We start from the raw sequence: 24,855 nt of genomic DNA, 5'->3' as shown, positions 1-24,855 counted from the left end.
AATAATAAATGAGCTGAGAGAAAGAAAACCTTTAAAGTTAGGGAGCCAAAATCTCTGGTCTTTATTCCAGGATGAAACACAAACAGATTATTTAAGGGGTCAGTCTTTCAAGGACTTAATCTATGTTTTAAAAATGGTCTAGATGTTTTTCAGTGCAATCTTCTCAGGTCATGAATTTAGCAAAACCCTCAAAAGACCACTGCATTCAGATGGCTATTACTGACCGCATATTCTACTTCTTGTGCAAGAAAAATCTCATCCTGTTTTATGAACATGACGTACAAGATCCAGCTGAGCTTCCAGCTGAGCTGTTTGAATTAGTAGCAGCCACAGGTTGCTCCATATAGCTCACTAAAATGGTCAATTTCTCAAAAGAGGTGTGTTCATGGATATAACAATTCCAACTTGGCATAAAATAATAATAAAATAGATGCCATATTAAAATAATTTGTCACAGTGACTCTCAAATATTGCTTCATATTTTTTTTTAGACTTTAGGAATAGTAGGAATTAAAAACTATTTTTCAATATAAAAACCATCCAAATAAATTAACAGATGGTGTTTAAATGAGAGGAGGAAGGAAACAAACTCAAGGTTGGGTCCTAAGACAAACTCAGAAGAAAAAGACATGAATGTGTAGAATACTGTGTCTTGGAGGAAAGAATTATTTTAGACTGTTCAAGTGAATGAACAGTAATTAAATTATATTTGTAAATAAACAGTTTCTTCCATTTCTTCAAGGAGCATTAAACTGGAAATGAGCTCAAAATAAGAGTCATGATTATTGGAAACCAGTTGCATTTCTGACAGGTAACCACCATTTCTGTTTGTTGTTTTAGTCATGATGCAGAATAAGAATAGAATTAATTTCTATTTGCATGCCTATAAAATGCAGATTCAAGTCTTGTATATGTCTGAGACATATGGCACGATTTTTTAGTTGTTTTGATTGTAATTTTTTTTCATAAGGCAGTGTAGATTGATAGAAACAAAATTCTCTCACAAGAAATTTCTAAAGGCAGATGCTGTCTTGAGCACATGTTTAGACTACAGAAAATGTAGGGGCATGAACCTGAAAACACATCAGCATCTTCAATTTCTTTTGATTTTCGTATGAATGAGAGTCCAGGGTCATAATTTTTAGTAGTGACAGATTGAACATTTTGAGACTTCAACATTCCTTTTGTAAAAAACAAAACAAAACCCCAAAAAACAAACCAAACCAAAATAAAAAACCCACATCTTTGTTATAAATCATGTAAAGAAAGAACTGGAACCATATTTTGCTATAATTACCTACATACACATTGCTAGTCTTTTATTGGCTTGTTTGTTTTAGTACAACTACAACAACAAAACTATGGTCAAGCCAAAATGCTTTCACTTCAAATAATAATGCTATATTTTTAGCTGCATGAAGCAAGCAGAAGATAAAGGCTCTTTTCTGCCAATGCACCCTCATTTTCCTTCTTAGCTAAATTAGGAAGGTTAGGAAAGACTTTCCTTACTTTTCTAGAAAATACAAATTTTCTTTATGTCTTTTGAGCTTTGATGATCATAATTTTCATGTGCCTTCTTTCTCCCCCAGAAAAAGACCCATGTTTATAGAGAATCCCAGTAGAAAACCCCATGTTGTTTTTAATAAATCCAAGACTTCTCTCAGTAATAGAGCTGTCCATTATATGGCATTTCATTCTATGCATATAATCATGAAGTCTTGTTTGGTCATAATTTGAAATACATTGCATCTATTTTTCCTGTGTGAAGTCCTCATACCTGCCATCCTAGAGACTCAGGCAGAAATTCCACTATGGATAATCTTTAGAGCTCTGCTCTGCAAGAGAACATTGGCAACCAAAAATATAAAAGGGAAAAACTGTGTTAAAGTTGTAGTTTCTTAGGAATAAAGAAATATGGCTTTAACTTTTCAATATTAATTCCAAAGTTTCAGATTCATTTTCAGCTTGGCTACTTTCTTCTGTGGCCCCAACTGATAACTTTATTGGATGCCATCTGATCCCACCAGTGTCTGAAAATTTTAATTATCATTTCTAGATTTCTGACATCATGTTTTTCTTCTTGACATTCACATACTGTAAATACGGCTCTGTCCAGGGTGAATTCCATTTAGCAGACAATGCTTGACAGCCCTAGTAAATTCAGAATGATCTATTCATTCATCAATATGTGTGTATAATTTCCATTCAGCTCAATAAAATTTGTGTACAGCTGTAATAACTAGAGTCTTTTAACACTTTAGTGTCTTACTAATTGCCAGAGAGGTTTCATCAGTAGATATATCTCCCCAGCTTTTAAGGCCCTGGGAGTACCAATCTGAAAAATAAGGAAGGATTCATTTTCTTAGGGAGTAGCTTTCCTGGAAGATCCTCCTCCTGCGTATCTTGGCTGGTGTGTCTGTCCTAGTCTGTTAGGACACTTTTCTAACCTATGGTGTGTCGAGTACAGGTTCCTGTTGATCCCAATTGCAGACACGTGCTAGTTGCAGTATTGGGGTGCTAAAACTTGCAATTGCCCTGATCAGACTTCAGGGGTGTCTCACTGTTTGCTTAGAAACTTCCTCACAGGAGAAAGAGTAGAAGAGAGAAGTATCTAATAACTTCATATTGTATTCTAACACAATTTGACTATCTTTTCATTTCAAGGGTTAATATATTAAACTGGGATTTGTTGAATCATGTGAAGTAAAATTTCAAAACATCCTCCAGAAAAAAAAAAAAAAAAATAAAAAGAGTATATGTGATGGTTAGCTTATTTTATAGGACTAAAAAATGCCTGAAGATCTTTGCAATGATTTTTGTGTGACAGAATCAGTCAAAGTTAATGATTTTGCAGGCCCCAGTTGTGGTTATATTAAAAATAATTGCATTACCTTGGCACAACTCACTGCTGTTTCTACATAGTTTAAATATTTTATGTAGTTTTTAAGAAATTATCCTATTCCAAAGTGGGGAAAAATGCAAGAATCTGTGCCATTTCTTCTGTCTGAAGCCACAAGTAAACGTTCTACTATCACCATTATTGAGATATCCATCGATCAACCTTCTGAATCTTCCTGTTTTGAATTACTTGTCTTATCCTTTCTTTTTAAAATGCATACCTACTTGTGAGCAATTTGAGTATGTTTTTGAAAACCCCAATTAGCATATGCTAAAGAAATGTGGAATTTGAACAATTCTAATCAAGTAGATTTTTGTCCAGTGGGGAACTACATGAAATGGTTGATGTGCAAGTTTGTATCTATAAATGCAAGTGTCAAAGTATAAACGGATGATGTGCAGCTATATTGTTATATTGCTTGTTGGAAGGACCTTAATAAGCAGAAATGTAGTTTGAAAAATGGTCTGCTGAACTTTTAAATACTTACTCAGATAAGCTGTATATTACTTACTCAGATGAATAATAAAGGCCAATGAATACGCAGTAAGAGTTTTTGCATGTGATAGTCACAAGTTTTTCTTTTTTCCATGAATATATGATGTCAGTTTCTGATTGTATATCATCACTATCACTTCTGCTGTAGCTAAAGAACAGAAAACATAGGTTTATAAATTTGAAAAATTGTGGGATATAGAGCAGGATGAGAACAGAAGATTTTTAAAAAGAAAGAATTTTCGGAAAGAGGCCATTTTGAACTAGTAATGAATTGGTTCTGCATTGGTTCTTAGTTAATTCTCCCGAAACTAATTTATACTAATGATCATTGAGCATCAAAAATGGGTCTCTCAGCATAAGAATAGGGAGGGCATGGCAGACGGCTCAGGACGATGCAGAGAAGAAGTAACAAAGTCTCTGTGGGAATATATATTCTTTCAAAACCAGAGATAAGTATATTAACACTTAGCATTCATAGTCCACTTTTTCATTCCATATTTCCTCAGACAAATTGGCATTATTTTCAGGAAAACATTTAAAATATGTGCATATTCATACTCAATATGATAAGGCAAGGGAGGGACAGGGTCAAAAAGGAAAAGATATGCAGCTGGATAAGATTACAGGCACACTTTTTCCCAGGACTGGCACTTAGGTTTTGTCTTGCACTGTGCTCAAACCTCTAGGCCACAGCTCTCCTGGGATATCACATATTACATATGGATGAGTTTTCAAAGTGACCTAAAAGACAGGCACTCTACTCCCTCTGAAAGACAATAGGATTGAGGATCCTAATAACCCAAAGCCTTTCTGAAAATCTCATCTTATGTATGATCTTAACCACTTCATCACACTTACTAAATAACAGCAGATACTTGTTAACAGCATGTGTATTAGTCACTGAAAATAATTTTTCCTTGCTTTGGGGCTCCTCTAGAGAAGCCATATCTCTCAGTTTCTCAGCTTTCTCTATATAACACCTGAGAAATAATTGTTTCCATTATTCTTTGCCTCATTGACTGTAGAATAAATAATCCATGAATAATTCTCCACCCTCATTATTCTACCAGATATGGTGAGCAATAACTTTTGGTTCAGCCTGTTTAAGGGCAATGGCAGGAGGGATGGAGAGGGATGGAAAAAAGCAGTCAGACTCTTGAAATCCCTAAACCATAAGGGTAGGATATGGCCAGGTTGTCTCAGTCATCTCTGGTAGGTGAAAACCATAGTGACACTTTAATGCAGCTTGCTTCCTGGCTCGGTCTCAGAGTAAGAATTAATTACCGAATGAAAACATCTGCATTAGTGGCTCCTGTAGCCACAGCTCTTTGAGGGAAGGATGCTGCTTGCCCCCTCGAGAACTAGGACCGCTCGAAGGACTTGCCTGCTGGCCACCTGGCTTGGATTCCGGCAGGCTGGAGTTCAGGGAGCCTCCACTATCTCGATGTGCCGAGGAGAGGCGGGTCGAGAGGCAGGAGTCGCTGGCGGGAGCGGCCGCTGCGACCCGGGAACGAGCGGAGGCGCCGGGCGACCTGCCGCATCGAGCCCCCGCGCCCGCCGTCAGCACCGCGGACAGCGGCACCGGCGCGGCCTCCGCGCCGCTCGGCTCCGGCCCCGCCGCCGGCTCTGGCTCCGAACGAGGCGAGCGAGGGCGAGCAAAGAGTCGTGAAGGCCGGACGGGCGCAGAGGAAGAGGGAGGAGCTGGAGGAAGCGGAGGGGAAGGGAGGGGAGCTCTAGGGAGAGGATTTTCCCTTCTGCTGGTGTTTGTTTGTTTGGTGGTGTGGGTTTTTGGATTTTTTTTTTTTTGTTCTGTTTTTCAGGGTGGGGGAGGTTGCTGCTGCTGGTGGCAGCGTTTCCTCCTGCTGGAAGGTGATGAATAGATGAGGAGAGAGGCTCTGAGCCTGCTTCTCTGCTGCGGGAGTGTCTCTCCCTCCCTCTGCCTGCCTCTCCCCTCTCCCTGCTCCTATGTGAGTGTGTGTTTGGCTCCCCGGCTGTGTGTGCGTGTACACTGTGTATATATATCTGAGCTGGGAGGTTATTGCAAGCTTCTTTCAGCTGCGCTGCTCTGTGCAGGAAGAAGGGCTCAGCTGCAGTGGTAGAATCAACAGCAGCATTAGCAGCACCAACAGCTTTTTCCGCCTTTCTCCCTTCCCTTCATCTCCATCGCCTTTTCCCTCCCGCCCCTCACGTCTTTTTGGGGACGCTTTTTTAATTTTTCTTTTTCTTTTCTACAATTCTTTTTTTTTTTTTTTTCTTTTTTCTTTCCCTTCTTCTGTGAAGGAGGCACAGACACACACACACAAACACAGAGAAATAAGGGAAAGAAAAGTACCTGGACTTACCCTGCTGCTGCAAACCCAGAGACAGCAGACGAAGAGGGGGGTTGGCTTCTACCCCAAGGTAAAGCCCTGCCCCTTTTACCTTCTCGCCACCTCCTCCGAGAAAAGAAGGAGAGAGAGAGAAGGGGCCAAAGTGGAGAAAAGCAGGTCTTCTGCAGCTGGCATTTGGAGTACAGGGAGCCAGGAAGTGAAGGATGGTTGTGGTTACCCGAGCTGGCTGCAGGGCAGCTCTCTTCCTCTGGATTTTCAGCAGCATTAGCTGCAGAGCCAGGACTGCTCTGCCTGCATCTCGTAAGTACCCTTTTCAAAGGAGCATGCACAATTTCAACTCTGCAATAAGCCAGAGGGGAATTGCCACAATTCTGGGAGGTTGTTTGGTTTTTTTGTTTTTTTTTCCTCTGCTGGTGAATCTTGTGTTTGATTTTCCGTGTATTTGTATGCGTATGTGTTCACTGAGGTTTGCTGCCGTTCGCAATGCTCCCCATCAGACCTTCCTTAGTGTAGACGATTTCAGTGGTAGCTGGCATGGAAAGTTGAAAGACCTGCTCTATTATATGGTCTTGGTTCTGCAATGGAGTCAGAGGGGGAAAGGAATGAGACAGAAGCTGTTCAAAGTTTGGAGGTGAGTTTTGGTTGGTTCTTTGGTTTGGTTTGTTTTTTATCCCACCTTCCTGAGAAGGTATGCAATTTGCATTTGGAAGTACTTCACTTCCACAGTTGTGTGAGGGAGAAGAGATGTGAGCATTTTCGATAACTAGTGTTTTATCAAGCAGCAGAAAAATAAAATTTTATCTCATTTGGAGGAAAGAATCATGGTGAGTTGGTGTGAGGGAACTGAACCAGGACAGCTTTTCTGGAGAGTGAAGTTTTGCTTCCCATAATAACAAAGGCATTTTAGAGGAGACCAGCAATTGTCCCCCTAGGGAGGCAGAAATAGCAGAGCAATGATGAAGCGTCTGCTGAAATGCTGAACTTCAGACTGGAGGAGTGCAGAGCACCTATGCAGGACTCAATTCTGCCATCAGAGTAAAAATGACAGCATGCTCATTGATTTCAATGGGTGTTAGATCAAATCTTTAGCATTGCACTGAGCTGTAGTTTCCAGTAAAACATTGGCAGGTAGATGTCAGTGTTAAGTATTTGTTGTTTCTCTTCAAACCATGTAAAGCATTTGCCATTTGCAAAGTATTTTTGAAATGCATACTGAAATGAAGCAGTGCGTTTTTATAGAATCATCAAAAATAGACATTGCTGTTGACTTCCTCTGCTGTTTATAGAGGAAAGAAATGTCCTGAGATGTTACAGATTATGTATGTGAATGAGGACTGATTTACTGACCAAGCAGGGAATTGTCTTAATGTAATGTGCATACTGCATAGAAGTCTATTATATACCATTATATTTATTTGTTTCCATGGGGAAGGAATGAACAATGCAATTATTAGGGAACTGGAGTACTGCTATACTTTCTCAGTGTGTTTCTATCTGTTATCATCTGATATCTGTTCAAACAAACAAACAAACAAACAAATAACCAACCAAACAAAAATCCCCACAAACAATGTTGTTGTTCCAGGATTTGCTTACACTTAAATATTTATTTGCATGTAAACAGAAAATGTACAGGTGTCTGCATTGTATCTAGGTTTCAGAGGCCATAGGATGTTCAGTTATTTTTCTAACTTTAATTTAGGAGAAATATTGATGCTGAGGTTTATTGCTCCGTTTTGACTAGCCAACTAATTTTTCTTCTGAATATTATTTCTTCATGATCATCAGTCAGGCTTTGCATAACAGGAATATACAGTGGGAAAAATATATATATGTGTTCTCAGAAAATAAAGTTCCCTATACTCCTTTTCCACAACAGGATTTTTGAGGTTTTTGTTCGGTTGGTTGGTTGTTTTTTTGTCATTCAGTAACTAATGGCCATAGCATAACTTGAAAATTGCCTAAAGTGGGTTGTCTGATTACTCAACAAAAAAAAATCTTTAACTTTTGAAAGAAGTTAGTTTAGAAATTAATGGTTATAGTAACATTACTATAACTAGAAGTTCCACAAATAAAGGATAATTTTAAATGCAATGTACTTATATGCACTTCCATCTTTACAATTTTTTTCAGGTATTCTAAGTTTTCTTCATATTAATGCATCTTCCAAGATGAAGTGCATAGCATTTCATTTCTGACTCACTTCTGAAAGTGCAGTGGAGCTAGTTTTGTCTACTGGAAACAGAAATATAGCTAGAAGTACACGTCAGCCTTAAAATTACAAAAGGAGTGTTCACATTGCAGTACATGCTTAAAATTCCTGTAAAGATGTATGGATGCCTGCAAAGTGGTACCACAGTAGGAACTCAAGTGCTGTGTCACAGTGTTTTGGTGTACCACTTAACTGGTTATCCTGTTGCACGCTTTGGTACACAAACTGGTCACTGTGCTGTATTTTCTGGGAGTCTTTGTCAATTTGTATGAAACTGATTGTGAATGGCATTGGGGGATTTTGTTCTCATTTGACAAGAAAATGCAGGTTTGTTGGTTTGTTTGTTTGTTTGTTTTCTTGTCAGTTGATTTTGAACATCATATTGGGAGTACTTCTGAAAGGATTAAAAACTGTGTAGAATGTAACTTTGATGTAAAACTTTTTTTTTATGACTTTTTTTTTTTCCTATTGCTACTTTATATTTTGGATTTGAAGCAATTAACAACAGCATATTTATTCCTCACAGTCTATTTAAGGAAGTGTGCAAGACTAATGATGTACAGTAAATTGCAAATCCGTATATATGAGCTTGCTGTTCAATATTTTCTTACAGTCTGCTTGTGCTGACATAGAAAAACATTCAGGTTTTGGAAATAATAGAATTAAATGTCACTTATGTGCGTATATTGCATCTCAAATGTTTGTTTACTTTGCAAAGTCAGTAAATCTATCTCTGTCATTAAAACGATGTCTCTCAGTAATACTGATTCAGAAGTGATCATGTTGAAAGCTTCAAATCTCATTCAGTTTTATCTCAAGATGATGTGGGTAGTGAAAGCCCATCTTGTAGTACAATAAACATACACTGTGATACAGTATCACACACACTAATACTCAGATCTTACTGTAAATTTTATTCATAGTCGTATTTTCATACTTTTCATACTTTATTCATAATCCTGCTTCTTTTTTTTTTTTTTTAATAAACATGGAAGGATCAAAACACTCTTAACTTCTGGAATCGAGGCTAATGAACAACTCAACCAGGAGAGGTCATCACAAGATAAAAAGTAACACGGAAAATACAAATTTAGTGTTTTATAGTCTTTTACATGGCTTAAAGATGGAATTATAAGAAAGACTATGGGTAGACTATCTTTCACTAGTATTCTTATTAAAAAAAACCACACAAAGCAGTGACCTTGTCTTTTTAATGAAAATGTTAAAGGGATTCATCATAGGATCATCTTCTTCTCTATGAAAGCAACTAATTTAAAAAGACGTTTTTCACAGGTAGATTTTGGTTTTGTTTGTGTCTGTTTATGTGCATTGCAAACCTCATCAGTACAGAACTATTAAAACTTGTAGTTCTGATATTTTTTATGCTTTTGCAGTAGACCCCATACCACTATCAATGTTGAAGTTTAACCTCATTTTACAATAATTGGTGCAGAAATCAAATTACATTTCTGTATAAGCAAAAATATGAACCTCTTAGCTTTGACTGCACGGCACCCAGCTGGGGTAAGTGAGAAAAGTATTTAAAAATGTAATGTATCTTTTGAAAGAGCAAGGCATTGTACAAGACACTTCTTTTCAGGAGTTCTGGACTACATAGAATTAGATGGTACATCCTTCCAGTTCATGGTGCTTGAATGCTGGGTATGGGGATGTCATACATTATATTAGACCCACATTTGGGAGTAATTCTCTTCCAGATAATTTTTCAGTCACAATGGTATTATGTGAAATCTGGTCAATTCCAGTTTTGTTTCTGTTATATCTAATTAACTTTTCTCAGTTTGGGTCCTATCGTCTGGATATGAACTCAGAGATCCCTCAGAATTTAGTTTCAAGTATACCAAAACATTTTCATTTAGGCTTAACGTTTAATCATTTTTCTTAACCCTGGGTGTCAAAGCAGTTACAAATGTACTAAGCTTTTAAACTGAGTGCCTAAGTTTCCTCTAAGACTATAGGATTTCATAACATTAAACATAAGATTTTTTTTTTCTTCTAGAATACCTTGTCTATAAATTTGACCAAAATTTACATTCATCATTATATGATAGTACTGATATATAAGGTGCTATACATCACTATATAATGGAATTAACATTTAACAGGCAAACAACAGTTTTTTAACTGGTTATTATTTAAAAACATTGAACTGAGTTACACTGCATGACTTTTTAAATGAATATGCTTTTCCTAGAACAATACATTATCTTACATGTGAATGAAATAGTAACAAATAGTCTGGTGGTGACAGCAACTGGAGACTGCATTGGTGGTGGAAAGCCAAAGCTTCAAAGAGTTTTAACTTCTGTGTATGCAACATTGAATGTAGCCTGATGGCAGACGTTTGTCTATGTACAGAAAGTCTGATTCAAATTTTGATGTGGTCAGTGGGCGTTCCATCAATTGCAAATGTCAATGAATTAATGTTTTTCAAACTGTTTTTTCTTTCATTGGTTACTTTTTGTGTTGCCTGTGGTTTTAGTTAATTTATTTTTTTAAAAACTCTAGTGCGATAATATGCAGTGAGACACAAAGAGTGCTTCAGTAAGTGGTCCAGTCTGGAAGAAAGTTTGACAGTTAAGTTAAAGACTATGAACTGAACTTGTCTCTATGAACACTAGCTCTTTCTTTCACAAGGAGATGAGGAATATTTTCTGAATATCTCATTTTTTTACTCAGGTACTTTTAACACATTTGAAATATTATTTCAGTAGATGCAGTACTGACAGGAAGTTCTTTACATATGGTATATTAATCACACATTAGAAACTGTAGCTCTGCATGGATAACTCATATTAACATAGATCTGTGACAGACTGTAGGTTTTACTTCAGCTTTGATCTGTAAATTTTATAAAGCATCAGATCTCATGTCCAATGTTTAGTAATTATAGCAATATTTAACACTTTCTAATACTCTTAATTCTTGGGGCAGTAACAAACTATGCACAAACTATGGGGGTTTCTTACATTTTCTACATATGCAGAAGCTGATCTTCCTCTGAGCAATTTGACTCATAGGTTAAACATAAGATAACTAGTTAATTCTTGAGGTGTGGCACCGCCCATGTCTGTATTTCTTAAATACCAATCATGCTTCGTCTTACAAAAGTACATGCACTTGCAAAAGTTTTTCAGTTACTTCAGCTAGAAAGTGTTAGAGAAGCAACATCGGTCTTCCTCATCAGATGAAACTCTGAGTGCTTTTTTTCATTTTGTTAGTCTTCAAAATTTAAAGAATAAATTTAGAATTGTAGCAGTATTTAGAAAGAGGTAATTTAATGAGGACATGATTTCCAAAATCCACATGAACAGGGATCCTTCTTTGAAAGATCAGGAAGATCTGCAGGACAAAAAGTACAGTCTGATAGTTTGACTTTTCTCCTACTGAAGGAAATAGAAGCTGTGCCACTAATTTTAAGAACTGTGATTACGTTTTTTGTCAGTGAGAAGTTCATGACAGTCTATCAGTATAAGATCTAGAAATGATTAAAAGCTTCTTCAGACTTCAGCATTTGAGAAAACATTGATTTTATCTGTATCCCACTTCGCTTATTCAGCTACTTTATTGGCATTGCATAGGTAGATATCTGAGACCACTAGCTAATTGCAGAACATGTTAAATCTCTAAATTTGGTAGTGAAGGAAATTGCGGTAATCAGTAATCAATTCTTTTGAGCTATTTGCAGTTCCAACTTTGAAGATAACATAGATGTAATAAAAGCATTCCCAAGACTGATGTTTGATGTTTACAAATAATTCGGGCACATCTAGGTTTTATAGCTCTGCAGTTTTACAAAGTCGAGACCTTTCCTGCCTGAGAAATTGTCTCGATATTCGTGCACTGCTGTAGTAGCTGGTCATTTCTTATTTGTTCCTTAAGCTTGAATGACTGATAATTTAGAGCAGAAAAGGATATTGACATTCACATTTGCCTCTTTCCTCTGCCCAGAAAAGTCTAGAGAATTTTTGGCTTTATTATACAATATCCTGTAGAGGTGGTTCATTCAGACATTTAACCTAAGTGGTCATGCTAAGCCCACTGAGGGACTGAAAGATTTATTTACACTTACAGTTCATAAATTGATGTTAATATTTACCAACATTTGAAATATTTATCAATTTTTTTTTTTTTCAGCTGTGTATGCAGTCCAAAAAAATGTTTTAAATGAATCAATGAATAAGATCCACTCAACATACCCAGGAAGTTCATTGCCAGTTTTGCGTTTGTATCAATAAAAGCTCAGGCTAGGTTACGACTTTAAATGCATAAATAAAATAAGCAGCTAAAAATACTTTATAGTAGCCAGGAAGCATCTGAACTGTTTTAGCCAAAGGACCTTCAACCTCATTGTCACGTCGTGCCCAGAAGTATGAATCGGTGGTGGGGGGAGAGGTGACTCAGGTTCATGGGTCCCCTTGGTTGGTAACTGTAGAGCGAGATAAGGACCAAGCAAAACAAGTCGATTCAATGTGAATCACGCTAAGCCATTTATTACAGAAACAAGTCTCCTTATATACGTAACTATATTCTAATCACGCGTCCACGCTCCAAGCATGGATTCGTTAAATGAGTATTGTGGGCTGTCCGTGCGCTGGAGTCTCACTGATGATACGTCCGATGATTCATGCCACGCCAGGACCCCGGTGACTGAGGAATGTCTCTCTTTCTCACAGCAGACTCTGTTCTCGAAGTGGCCTTGAGATACCTTTGAGCCTGACTAATTCAGCAACAGGTCTTAATCTATCAAAACCCATCCACAGGTAACCAGTATATACAATACTTAAAGTCTGTAAACAAGAAAAGCAACACCTTTTATTTTGCAGCTTGGCCCAATTAGTGGGTGATTCGGCGACAGAAAGATTTATGTTACTTAAGCTTAATTGGTGAATGGTTTAACAGCAAAGGGATTTACATAAAGGAGTTTGTGGCACATGGGGCGTTGTAAGCTTTATGTTATTATACTACTCACAGAAGGAGAGGCAAAGAAATACGGATAGAGGAAAGGAAAAGAGAAGGAAAGAAAGAAAGAACAAAAAAAGAAAGGAAGGAAGAAAGTGAAGGATCCCACCACCCTTACAGCTCCACAGCGTGGATGATGGGACTTGTAGTCTGGGTCCAGTGATGTGTGGCCTCTGGTGTTCCACGTTGAGGCTGCTGGGGTTTGTAGTCTGGGAGTGCGGCATCCTCAGGTGTCTGGTTCAGTTCCTGCGATGAGACTGGTGGGCAGAGTGGTCCTCAGGATGTTGGGCTCCCTGTCAGTGCTGGTATAGGTGAGGCTTTTTATAGCCTTCTGAGTTGCCTGCTTGCATAATTTTGGTCTTCCGCGGGTGTACTACTGTGAAAGAAAGAAAAGTCTGGGGGTGATTGCAAAACATAGACAAGTTTCAGGCATGTTGAAGGGTCTCAGCTTTTGTCTTTTGTGCTATCAGAAGATGGAGCTATGTGTCCTCCGGCATGTCCCCCACCTCCTACTGTCAGCCAGCCGGCTTCTGTCTGTGGTTTGTTAGCTTGTCCTTGGTACGTAAATCACAATTCACCTTATCCTGAATGTCCCATCTCCTGCTACTAGGTCACAATGTTTGAAGCACAATTCTCTTCAGTCTTTGACAATGGCTCATCTCCTGCTCAGTCTTTTACTATGTCCCATCTCCTGCAGCTGGAGGAACTGGTTTTGCCACAGTGTTTGAGACATCATTCTTTTCAGTCTCTAACATCCACAAATGCATGTGATATTTTAAAATGAATATTTATTGTTTCTTTGGAATGTTTAAAGTCCAAATTTAAAGAGAAAGTAATATTTTCTTGTAGGAATGTAATGACCCATTTAGATATCTGCCTAAATAGTATATAAACATTCTGTTTGAGTTTTTAAAACTGCTGTATCATTGACTATTTTGTAACCTTTGCTCAGGGAAATCGACCGTGCACACACTACATTTCTCTATACTTTTTCTGTTTCTATGTATGTAGGAATTATCTGCCTAATAACCATTTTTTGCATCAAATCTAGAAGTGTGCCACAATGCATTTTCTTCATCACCTAAATGGTGATAAAGCCTTGACTGTGTCTTTGATTGCTCAGTCACCTTTTATATTTACACTGATATTTATTGTGAAGCCAATGAAAACATGGAATTTAGAGGGAAGGATTATACAAGACCAGCAGATGAGCTGAGGAGACTGCAAGGGTCCATTTCCATAAAGGGTAGGAGAAAATCTGTGATAGAAAGTTTGCTGAAAAGGAAGACTTACTCTCATAACTAATGGAAACTTAAAAGTATATGGGCCTGATGCAATGGGATACAAAACAGCAGGCAAGGGAATTCCAATGTATTTTAGGTTTTCATGTCTTCTGTACTGGATTTAAATGTCATTAGTGCAAAGTTTTTGAAACACAGTCTGAAATGCCATTAAATTGAGAGACAACTTAACTCCCATTTACATTTGCGGGAATAGTAACAAGACTATGTCTGGAGAAAAACCCTGTGTATTAAAACCAAAGCAATAAACAAGCAAACAAAAAACTTTTACACCCTGTTGTATTCTGTATTCAAACACAGATGCCTTACTAAGATCTCTAGACTCTGCACAGATTGTCAATGAGACATAGAAAGGGCCCGTACAGGTTCTTTTATTTTCCTTGAATTTTGATAAAAATTCAAATACCTTTAAAAATATAAGGAAAAATGAAAAAGAAAGAAAATAAATGAATTTTTAAAGAGTATTACAAATGATGATTAATGACTTCCCACCATTGTTCTGGACCATGAAAAAAAACAAGGGGAGAGCTAGTGCTGAAGAGAGGCTGTCTCCTATACAACAACAGTAACATATTTTCTTTCTGCTGAGGAATGGAGTCAGAGGGATCAGCTTGCCTTGTCCACAGAATTATCACTGCATTAGAAGAGTGAGCTTCTGTGAGAAATTGGTCAGAAGCAAATCCCGCATAGGGCAGGCTCTGCTGGCATCATGCTCCCAAGCTTCAGCAATCTATACTCTGTAACATGCTTTCCTTTGGTTTCACATCAAAAAAATTATGCTACTGGGCATACTGTCAGTTATATGATGAGTGTCCTACCTGCTTCTTCCCTGCTACAACCATGCTGCTAGAAATTTTAATGGAATTCCTTATAGATAGGAGATGCTATACCCTATAGATAATACACAGTATCCATTACAGTTCCAACCCTCTTCCAAACAGACCACACACTCACTTGCTATTGCTCTTAATTTAATTGCCATTTCTCACATACCTAATTTCTCATTTTATTAATCATCTTACTCTCTGCTCTCTGACCTCGCCCCACCCTTTCCTCCAGCAATAAACTGACTTACTGACTTCTCTTGAATTTTCATTGATTCATCAGCATATTGAGTAATTTGCTGAGCCTGAATCTAAAGGAGATTGTCTTCACTGATTCCTGATTAATTCATCCAGATGTGAAAGCTAGGTACACAGGTAATAATTCAATTGAAATTCCTTCACTGCTTAATTGCTGTGCCATAATCCTGGCATGTTAAATCAGATAATCAGTTATTATGAATGCAGTTAGGATTTTTTTTTTTTTTTTCCCAAAATCAGTTATTAGAATATCATTATAAGGAATGCTTTTATTAAGTCTGTTTATAATTATGCTCAAAATGTACTTTCAGACTTTAGATCAGTACAGTGCATATGTATTATAGATATAGAAGAAACTTGCATCAAAGGAATGCTGTGAGTGGATCATGGTCTCACACCTTCATATTCATAGCTTATAAGGCCAAAAAGGATCACTGAACCAAGCTATAGTGACATGGTAGGTTGTGCTACTACTTTCATCTGCTTTACACATCATAGAATCCACAACCACAGAATGGTTTGGGTTGGAGGGACCTGTGAATGTCATCTAGTCCAACCCCACTGCTATGGGCAGGGACATCTTCCACTAGATCAGGTCGTTCAAGGCCCTGTCCAACTTGATCTTGAACACTTCAAAGGATGGGGCATCCACAAATTCTGTGGACAACCTGTTCCAGAATTTCTTCCATCTGTCTAATTTAAATCTAGCCTCTTTTAGTTTCAAACTATCATCCCTGTCCTCTCACCATACGCCCTTGTAAATGTTTCTCTCTTGTAAGCCCCATTTAAGTTTGGAAAGGCCATGATAAGGTCTTCCCAGAGCCTTGTCTTCTCCAAGATAAACAAACTGAATGCTCTCAGCCTTTTTTTTAATGAAAGGGAGAAGCCCTCTGACCATTTTTGTGGCCTTCCTCTGGACCTGCTCTGACAGGTCCATGTCTCTCTTGTACTGGGAGCCCCAGACCTGGACACAGTGTTCCAGGTGGGATCTCACCAGAGCAGAGTAAAGGAGGAGAATCACCTTGCTGGACCTCCTGGCCACACTTATTTTTACACAGCCCAGGATATAACTGGCCTTTTGGAATGCAAATGCACATGGGTGGCTCATACCTATTTTTTCTTCTGCAGGGCTGTTCTCAATCCATTCATCACCCAGGCTGTATTGCCTTGGCCCAGGTGTAGGACTTTACATTTGGACTTGAACTTCATGAGGTCCTCAGGGGCTCAGTCTTCCAGCCTGTCCAGGTCCTTCTGGATGGCATCCCTTCCCTCAGATGTATCAACTGCACCACTCAGCTTGTTGTAATCCACAAACTTACTCAACCCCACTATGTCATTAATAAAGACATTTCACAGTACCTGTCCCAATACAGACCCCTGAGGGACACCACTCATCCGTTTGGACATTGAGCCATTGACTACAACTCTGGGCATGACTATCCAGCCAATCCTTATTCATCTAGCAGTCCGTCCATCAAACCCATATTTCTCGAATTTAGACACAAAAGTGTTGTGTGAGACTGTGTCCATGACCTCACAGACGTCAGGTAGATGACATCAGTAGCTCTTCCCTTATTCAGCAACGCAGTTACACCATTATAGAAGGTCATCAGATTAATCAGACATGATTTGCCCCAGTGAAACCTCATTGGCTTTCTCTAATCACCTCTGTATCATCCATATACTTTGATATAGCTTCCAGGAGAATCTGTTCCATTATCTTCCCCATCTCAGAGGTGAGAGCGACTAGTTGGTAGTTCTCAGGGAATTAATTTTCACACTTTTTAAAAACGAGTGTGGTGTTTTCCTTTTCCCAGTCACTGGGGACTTTGCTTGACAGTCATGACTTTTTAAATGTGATGGAGAGCATCTTAGTAACTACATCTCACAGTTCCCTTGGATGGACCTTATCAGGTCCCATGGACTTGTATATGTTATTTTCCTCAGATGGTCTGGAACCTGATCTTCTCCTGCAATGAGTGGGACTCCATTCCCCGAGTCCCCACCTCGAAATTCAGAGGCTTGAGAGATGTGGAAAATGCAATGGCCAGCAAAAACCTGAGGAAAAAAGTTTTTCAGTACCTCAGCCTTCTCCGTGTCAGTTTTCACCAGATGCCCTGTCTCATTTATCAGGGAGGTGCAGTTTCTTTTGTCTTTCTTTTCTGTCGAACATCTCTATCAAGCTTTTGACACATTTCCTCCCAGGATTGAATGTCTCAGTCTCGAACTATGTTCTTTATCACTTTTTGACCTTACACATGGCCATATTCAAATGCTTGACGTTTCCTTCTACCAGCTGACATAGCTGTCCCAAGCTTGTGACATGTGTAAACTTCAATTTCATGTTGTCTTCAGCTTCAAAGAGTATGCATTTTTTCTGCAGTTCAAATAATAAAAATGTTAAATAACCAAGGGCTGAAAAATCAGATTTCCACTGATTCTCACTAGAAACTGCTAATTTCCTTTGTTACTGTTACATTTTGAGATATTTAGTATGTCACATGTATAATAATTTTGTACCTTGGTTAAAATAGTGTATACTCCCAGTCAAATGCCTTCAGAAATTGAAAAGCCTACTATTACAGTGTATGCCGAAACAGATATAAACGTATATATATGCAAATTTTATAGGATCCGAATTTGTCTTCTCAGGAAAATGAAAGCCACCTTCAAAACTTCAGGATATTTTATCAAGATCTATTTGTTGTAAACCCATGTTGATTTACACTAATTACATTTACTTTCTTTACATTTTATTTTAATCAGGTTCTCTTATTTTTTTCTAGCAGCATTGTCAGTTGGAGCAGCTTGTTATCTTCTTGCTATCTTGCAGGTTATCTTCTTCAGTATCAGCACACCATACATTCTTTCAGTCTTTTGGAATTTCCTCAGTGTTCCAACGGTTACAGAAAACAGGCAATAAGAATGCCCAGAGATTCTTCTCAAATATGGGTTATTCTGCTGGTTTAAAACTGTCTAGCCTTGTTAGCTTCTGTTTAACATCTTCCTCAGTTTTTATTAGAATGTAAATTGTTTTGTTGCCACAATGGGATCTGGCTATGCGGTCTTGCTTGTTTTTCTAACTCTGCATGTTTTTTAATTTCTACGTGATTGGCAATTTCACCACTTGTATGTAGCAGTCTTTTGGCAGGGTTCCTTTGATTCTCCTCTCACCACTTTTTCTTTTTTTTTTCAACTACTTTTTTGTTGTTTGCTCTTTGTTTTTGATTTTCCTTATGCTTTCTATGCATAGATAAGCTGTGTATCCCTTTGCTTACATTTTTTTAAAGTATTTGTTAGACTCTGATTTACAAAATCACAAGACAGTTAAGGTTGTAAGGTACGGCTGGAGATCATCTTGCCTTGCTCAAGTAGGGTCACCTAGAGCAGGCTGTTCAGGACAGTGTCCAGAGGGCTTTTGAGTATCTCCAGGAAGAGACTCCACAACCTCCCTGGGCAACCTGTGCTAATGCTTGGTCAGTCTCAAAGTGAAGAATTTTTCCCTGACATTCAATTGGAACCTCCTGTGTTTCAGTGTGTGCTCACTGTCTGACAGGTTCCTATCAACCCACTCTCCAGCCTGTTGAGGTTCCTTTGGATGGCAGAACAACTGCCTGGCGTCATTAGCAAAGATGTTGAGCAGGACAGAACCCAGTAATGACCCCAAGGATACACTGCTCCAGCGAGACTTCATACCACTCTCTGGGCACAACCTTTCAGACATTTTTTAATTCACTTCATTGTCTTCTCATGCAGCCCATACTTCATCAACTTTTCTATGGAGATCTTACGGGACACAGTATCAAAGGCCTCTCCGAAGTCTAGGTAGAGAGTATCCACTGCTCTCTCCTCATGTACCAGGCCAGTCGTTTCATCATAGATTTTGTCAAGCTGATCAAGCATGACATCCCCTTGGTGGAGCCATACTGTTTACTCTTGATGATTTTTTTGTCCTTAGTGTGCCTGGAAATGGTTTCCAGAATTAGCTGTTCCACCACCTTCCCAGGGATTAAGGTGAAGCCAACTGTCCTATAGTTTTCTGGGTCCTCCTTCTTGCCCTTCTTGAAGACAGGAGTAATGTTTGCTTTCCTTCAGTCCCCAGGCAGCTCTCTCTATCACCATATGTATTGTCAAGCATTTGCTGAAGTGTTTTTGAAGAATTCCCATTCACAGTCAAGTTTTTCTGTTTAAATTCTCAAATGCTGAAGAGATCTAGCTACTACTGCTACTAAGTCTACTTAACAATAGATTTATACCTCCATCGAGGAGGTGTAAAGCACATACTAGAAGCACTTACACAGAAATTCATTATTTAGAAAAAGATCTAGAAGACTAATAAGAATCCTATTCAAGGTCAAACTCAGTAGGTCATCTATATTCAACTAAGCATTTAAACATTTTTTTTAAAATAACCCCCTGAAGACATCCTAACATTCCTGGAAAGTCTTTGAGAATGATAAATGTTTTATTAAATTCTTGGTTGAAATGTGGCAAACATATACATAAACACACATGACAATCAAAGTAAAAGACTAAAAGTTTCTATTTGGCTACAATTCTCCTTATTGAATGATAGTATAATGGAAGTGTCTGTTCACAATATTGTTGGTGTTAACGACCCTAAATTTCAGATATAAATTTATCATTATTAGAAGTTTTCATTCTGGGCTATAAATTAAAATATTATATGCATATTACTTACATGTTAAAATATTTTAGTTAAAAATATTTATTTTTGCTAGCCTGGAAATAGTTGCACCTAATTTTAAAAAACATAAGTTAATGTCTTTGAAAGGGAGTTTCTGAAATGTGCAAGCAAATAATCTTTCCATGTACATGTGCATATAGACAATAAGGTTGTTTGGCTGTGTTTTGATGTATTATTGGTAACAGATATAATGAGGTTGCCTTGAGCTTCCTCTTGAGTAGATGGTAGAATCTTGCAGGAAGTTACATAAAATTTTTTGCTAAGTTTTGAGGCTTTACATGCGATTCCATCTGGGAAAAGAGACAAGGTATATTACTTCAGGCAGGGACAGTTTACTTACCAAGTCCTTGAAGGTTAATTTAATCTGGCAAAAGGGCAATAAAATCAGAATATGGAAAATAAAGGCATGCAACGCATCCAATGATGAATTTGGAACATAATTGTATATTTGCAATATGTTTAATGCAAATAATTTTTAAATACCCCGTGTTAACTGAATGTAGGGAGTATATTCAGGCCCTGTCTTACACATGCAGATTTTCATGGGGGTATAATTGTCATGCAAAGATCCAAGTGTCTTTCAAATTCTTCCACTGAGCCTGGTCCACAGTTTCATTATTCTGCCCTGTCAGATCTTCAGATCAAAGGTGAAGTTACTTAGTAATGTACATAGTGGATACTTGATAATGTTAAATTCAAATGCATTTAGAGTCAATCAGGGACGTAGGAAACAAGGTTTACTGTGTTTGGGATCTGCTGTATACAGGAGGAAGAAAAGAACCTTATAGCATCATTTCTCTAAGCAAAAAGCACAGTTGCAGAAGGGGTATGTGAGGACTCAGTGTCCTGGCAACAGTTCTAGGGGTGAGGCCTAGTGAGGCTATGGTAAGGTCTAGCATGGGGCTTGTGTTGGGGACTATATGGCAGCTATTTGTTGACATCTGGAATTTGATGTGAAAGGCTGCTTTTCACTGCAATGGAAAATAGAAGCCTCAGGATATTGCTGCTAGAGGCAACTCGGTGCAGTGTCTGTATGAAAGTGTCTCATCACTGCAGGAGAACAGTCTGATCTACACAGAATGAAATATGACATAAGGTTGTTACACTCCAATGACTTAACTGGATGGGCCAATGTATCAGACCATTCTTTTTTATACTATAGAGAGGTTATGCTCTTTTTTGTTTTGTTTTGTTTTGTTTTTTGGGTTTTGTTTTGTTTTGTTTTGGTTTTTTGTTTTTGTTTTTTGTTGTTGGTTTTTTTATAATTAGATACTTGCATAAATTTGATTATTAAAACCTTTTTATACATCCTACTTTCTCTCATACTAATGTACAGCACCAGTAATTACATTGAATTCCAGCAAAGTTCCGTTGGAGCTTTTCAGTGTATCAGAGATGAGAATTTAGCACAGTTTAATTAGAGATTTCTCAGCTGTATTCCAGACACCAGCTATTTATCGCCAGTATGTCTTTGAAATTAATCTTTCGAGTTTTTAATATAAAACTATTTGTGATGAAAAAAATAGTCTTTACAGCTGAAAGACTAGAAGTTGTCTAAGCTTTTCTTGGTAATTTAAATTCTTAATATTTAACCATGCCAAGACATTTAATTGAATGACAGTTGTTAGATCTTTCTGCAGGAAATATTTGAAATACTGTGAAATATTTTTGCACCTCATTTATATCAGTCATCTTAACTTTGAGGATTAGTATTGATCACAAAGTTATTTTCTGTGACCATATGACATAGTTTTGTGGCTGACACCAAAGGTCAGTGCACTTCATTTTTGTTATCTTCAAGAAAGCTTTACTGAGCTTTCTGGGACCTTCCCCTGTAACTGTCGTATTTAACTGAAATTCATATATATATATAACTTTATATATATATATGAACTGTTCGGAGTATCAGTAAGGTATTACCAGAGACTGAAGCTTTCATTAAGAGAAGCTTCATGAAACAGACTTTTTTTTTTTCTGTTAATAAAGAAGACAGATCAAGCTAATATGGAAATGTTGACAAGTTACTGGCAAACTATCACAAAAAAACCTGTGTAGGCTTGTGTAGATAATGAGCTACAGTTCTTTTCCAATGTGTAGCATTTTAAGGCACAATGCAGTTTAGTAAAATATAAAAAAGTGCTGTTATTGCACAGTGGAATATATTAATAAAGTCTGTCCACTTCAGCTAAAAATCTATCCAATGAAAACGGTGTCCTAGATTACACAACTCCTATAATCAACCCTTTTAAAAAGCTACCAGGATAAACTTCAGAAGACATGACATTGATGCAACAACAACCAACCAAATGCATACCAAATGTTTCACAGAAATTATCTGTTACATCAGCTACCCTCTGCTGGCACACTTTTCATTTGAAAATACAATTGCTCTCATCTGATCAGATTCAAGGCCTTGGACGAAAGGGGGTCATTATGAATTCTGTCCATGAATTCCATCATCTTTCTAATTTTTCTATGTGACGTTATTGAGCGGCAGATTATATAAGGCAACTCGGTGATTCCACTTTTGGGAAGTAATACATTTCAGAAGAATAGCTGTACATCAAGTACACGAAACTGATTAGTAAAATTAGAGGGTGGTCCACTCTTTTTAAAACTTGTATATGAACATCTTTTCTCCCCCTCTCTTAGTAATTCATTCTGATTTTCTTTCTGTGTTTACTTCTTTCCTGCTGTATGAGGCTGGGCTTCCAGTTGGTCACATGGAACAGAGAAATGAAAAGCACCCAGTATTTTTAGTATAAAATGACTCAAGCAATCACTTTAAGTCCTGCAATCAAACATCTGTTTCTTCCAGAAGATGATGAGTGCTTGTACAGTGCCTGTCAGAATGATGTTCGAGTCCATGACTATAGATCATAACCACCGCACCAAGTAACACCTTATGTATTCTAGCAGAAAAGGGACACAGATTTTTCCATCCTTATTGATATTGTTATCTACTCTGGCATTAGTTCCATTGCTCTCACAAAGTAATGTACTGGTCAACAGGGATCAAAATGTATGAATAATTTCTTAATGAAGTTCTTAGTATTAAATCAGAGAACACTGGTTAAAAGGAAAAGTTTAGAACTTTTAAAAAAGAAAATTTGGATTCTGTTTTGTTGAATGGAACTTGGAACAATATAAAAATAGAAAGTCCTGTTTGCTTTAAGTAATTTCTTATTGGAGCAGGAAAGTGCACAGAGAGATGCAGGGACATGTTCTGCCAGGTGTGCAGTGTTTTATGCTAATCTGATGCAAGTTGGGCACTTTTCCAAGCTAACAAGAGCTCCAGGGAGATTTTTCCTCTCAGTCTCCTGCCTTATCAGCTCCTGAGGAAGCTTTTGCGGTTAAATGGAGCCATTTCCTCTTGTGGTTTAGGTAGTACTTTTAAGATGCTGCAGGAGTGTTCCTGTAGCCCTTTTTCAAGCTCCCGGCTTAGAAAGAATGGAATGAAGTAGTGTTTGTTGAGCATCTTGAGCTCGTCTTTAACAAAAGCCAGGTTATGGAAAATATATTTGTTCTAGAACACAAATATAGAAATGATTGTTGGGAAGGTTATAGAAACAAGCAAAGGAAAAAAAAAAATAATGTATTTACTTCATGCATTTGACTTTAAATGGAAAAAATGAAAAAAAAAAAAGTAGCAGTGTCTCTTATTTATATTTACAGGATGAGACGCATGAATCTTTTGCAGAAAACAAACACACACACAACCTCCCCTATAACTTAAAAATTATTTGCAGTGATTTCTGAATAAATGAATAAAATCCAAAATGAAAAAAAAAATCCAATTTGATTTTGTCTTTGTCTGTTTGTTTTTTAGTGAAACATAGCCCTTTCTTACCAAATTAAGTGCAGAATCTTCTTAATCATCTTAATTCCGGAATCTCAGTTCTTGTACTATTCTGACTACAATGCTCTGTTTTCTGCTTCTACATTCCGAATTACATAAAGCTATTCTGCTTTGAAACCCTTATGTTCTTGGGGTGATATGTACATGCTTCTGCACATTGCCCTCCATGTGATTGAAAAGGGAATGTGCCTGCTTTTCTCCAGCATTAAAACTACAGACCTTTTGCTCTGATTTTTCTTTCTCACTTATTTGTCAGTGGGTCATTGAACAAATAGAAGCTGAAACAACATAAAACAGATCCAAATATCAAAGCTGTGCTCAGAGTCAATTAACTCCACAACAAAGATCCACTCAGTGAAGCTGAGAAAAATGTGAAAATAAAGGCCCATTTTAATTAGATACATCCTGCAGAAATCTTCATTTACTGCACTTTAAATATCCCTTTTTTTATTCGTTTGTTTCTACGTGATAAAGGACATCAGGGTGGAAAACACCAGTGTGAGAAAGAAAGAAAATTTGACATAAGAGGTAGAGGATCAGCTCGTAGAAGTAATACTCAAGGTTTATCTTTCCCTTGGGCCTCTCAGTTCTTTAGCATTTTGTTATTTTTCCATTGGGAAAATCTGGGAGCAGTCATTACTTCTTTAATGAAGGATTCCTGGGCTTGTGAGATCTGATTTGCATGAAAAATATGGAGAAAAAGAGTGGAATGGTCATAGTGCCCCAAAGAATCCCTTTCGATGTGCAAGCATTTCCTAATGTTTTCTCTGTGAATTATATTGAAAGTTTCCATAATACAGTAATATGTTGTTCAGTAATCATGCCTTTGTAGAAGGGCAATGTTGCTGCTTTAGCCACTGCAGATGTTTGACTGCAATAAATGACTCTATTTCTCTCTGCTTAGAAGTGACATCTTTCCCTCTATGTTCAGCAAAATTAGAATACATTTTCAGTGTGCAGTCTCAGATTGTTTCAGTGTCGGTCAC

The 24,855-nt window shown here is 37.6% G+C and overlaps 1 protein-coding gene across 1 annotated transcript in view; it reads left to right on the top strand.

Annotated features, from left to right (window-relative positions):
• Window positions 1-4,799: 4,799 nt before the first annotated feature.
• CNTNAP2 (contactin associated protein 2) overlaps window positions 4,800-24,855 on the top strand; it is a gene marked incomplete at its 3' end in the record, with an annotated part of 1,137,334 nt that continues 1,117,278 nt past the window's right edge. The window contains exon 1 of the mRNA XM_080338877.1: window positions 4,800-6,024. Within this exon, the coding sequence (XP_080195003.1) occupies window positions 5,928-6,024 (97 nt within the window). The 5' untranslated portion in view covers window positions 4,800-5,927. The remainder of the gene's footprint in view (window positions 6,025-24,855) is intronic.

This window comes from Nesoenas mayeri (genome assembly GCF_963082525.1).
Source record: "Nesoenas mayeri genome assembly, chromosome: 2".
In the NCBI taxonomy this organism is placed as follows: Eukaryota; Metazoa; Chordata; class Aves; order Columbiformes; family Columbidae; genus Nesoenas; species Nesoenas mayeri.
This window is presented reverse-complemented; position numbering and strand designations above follow the sequence as displayed.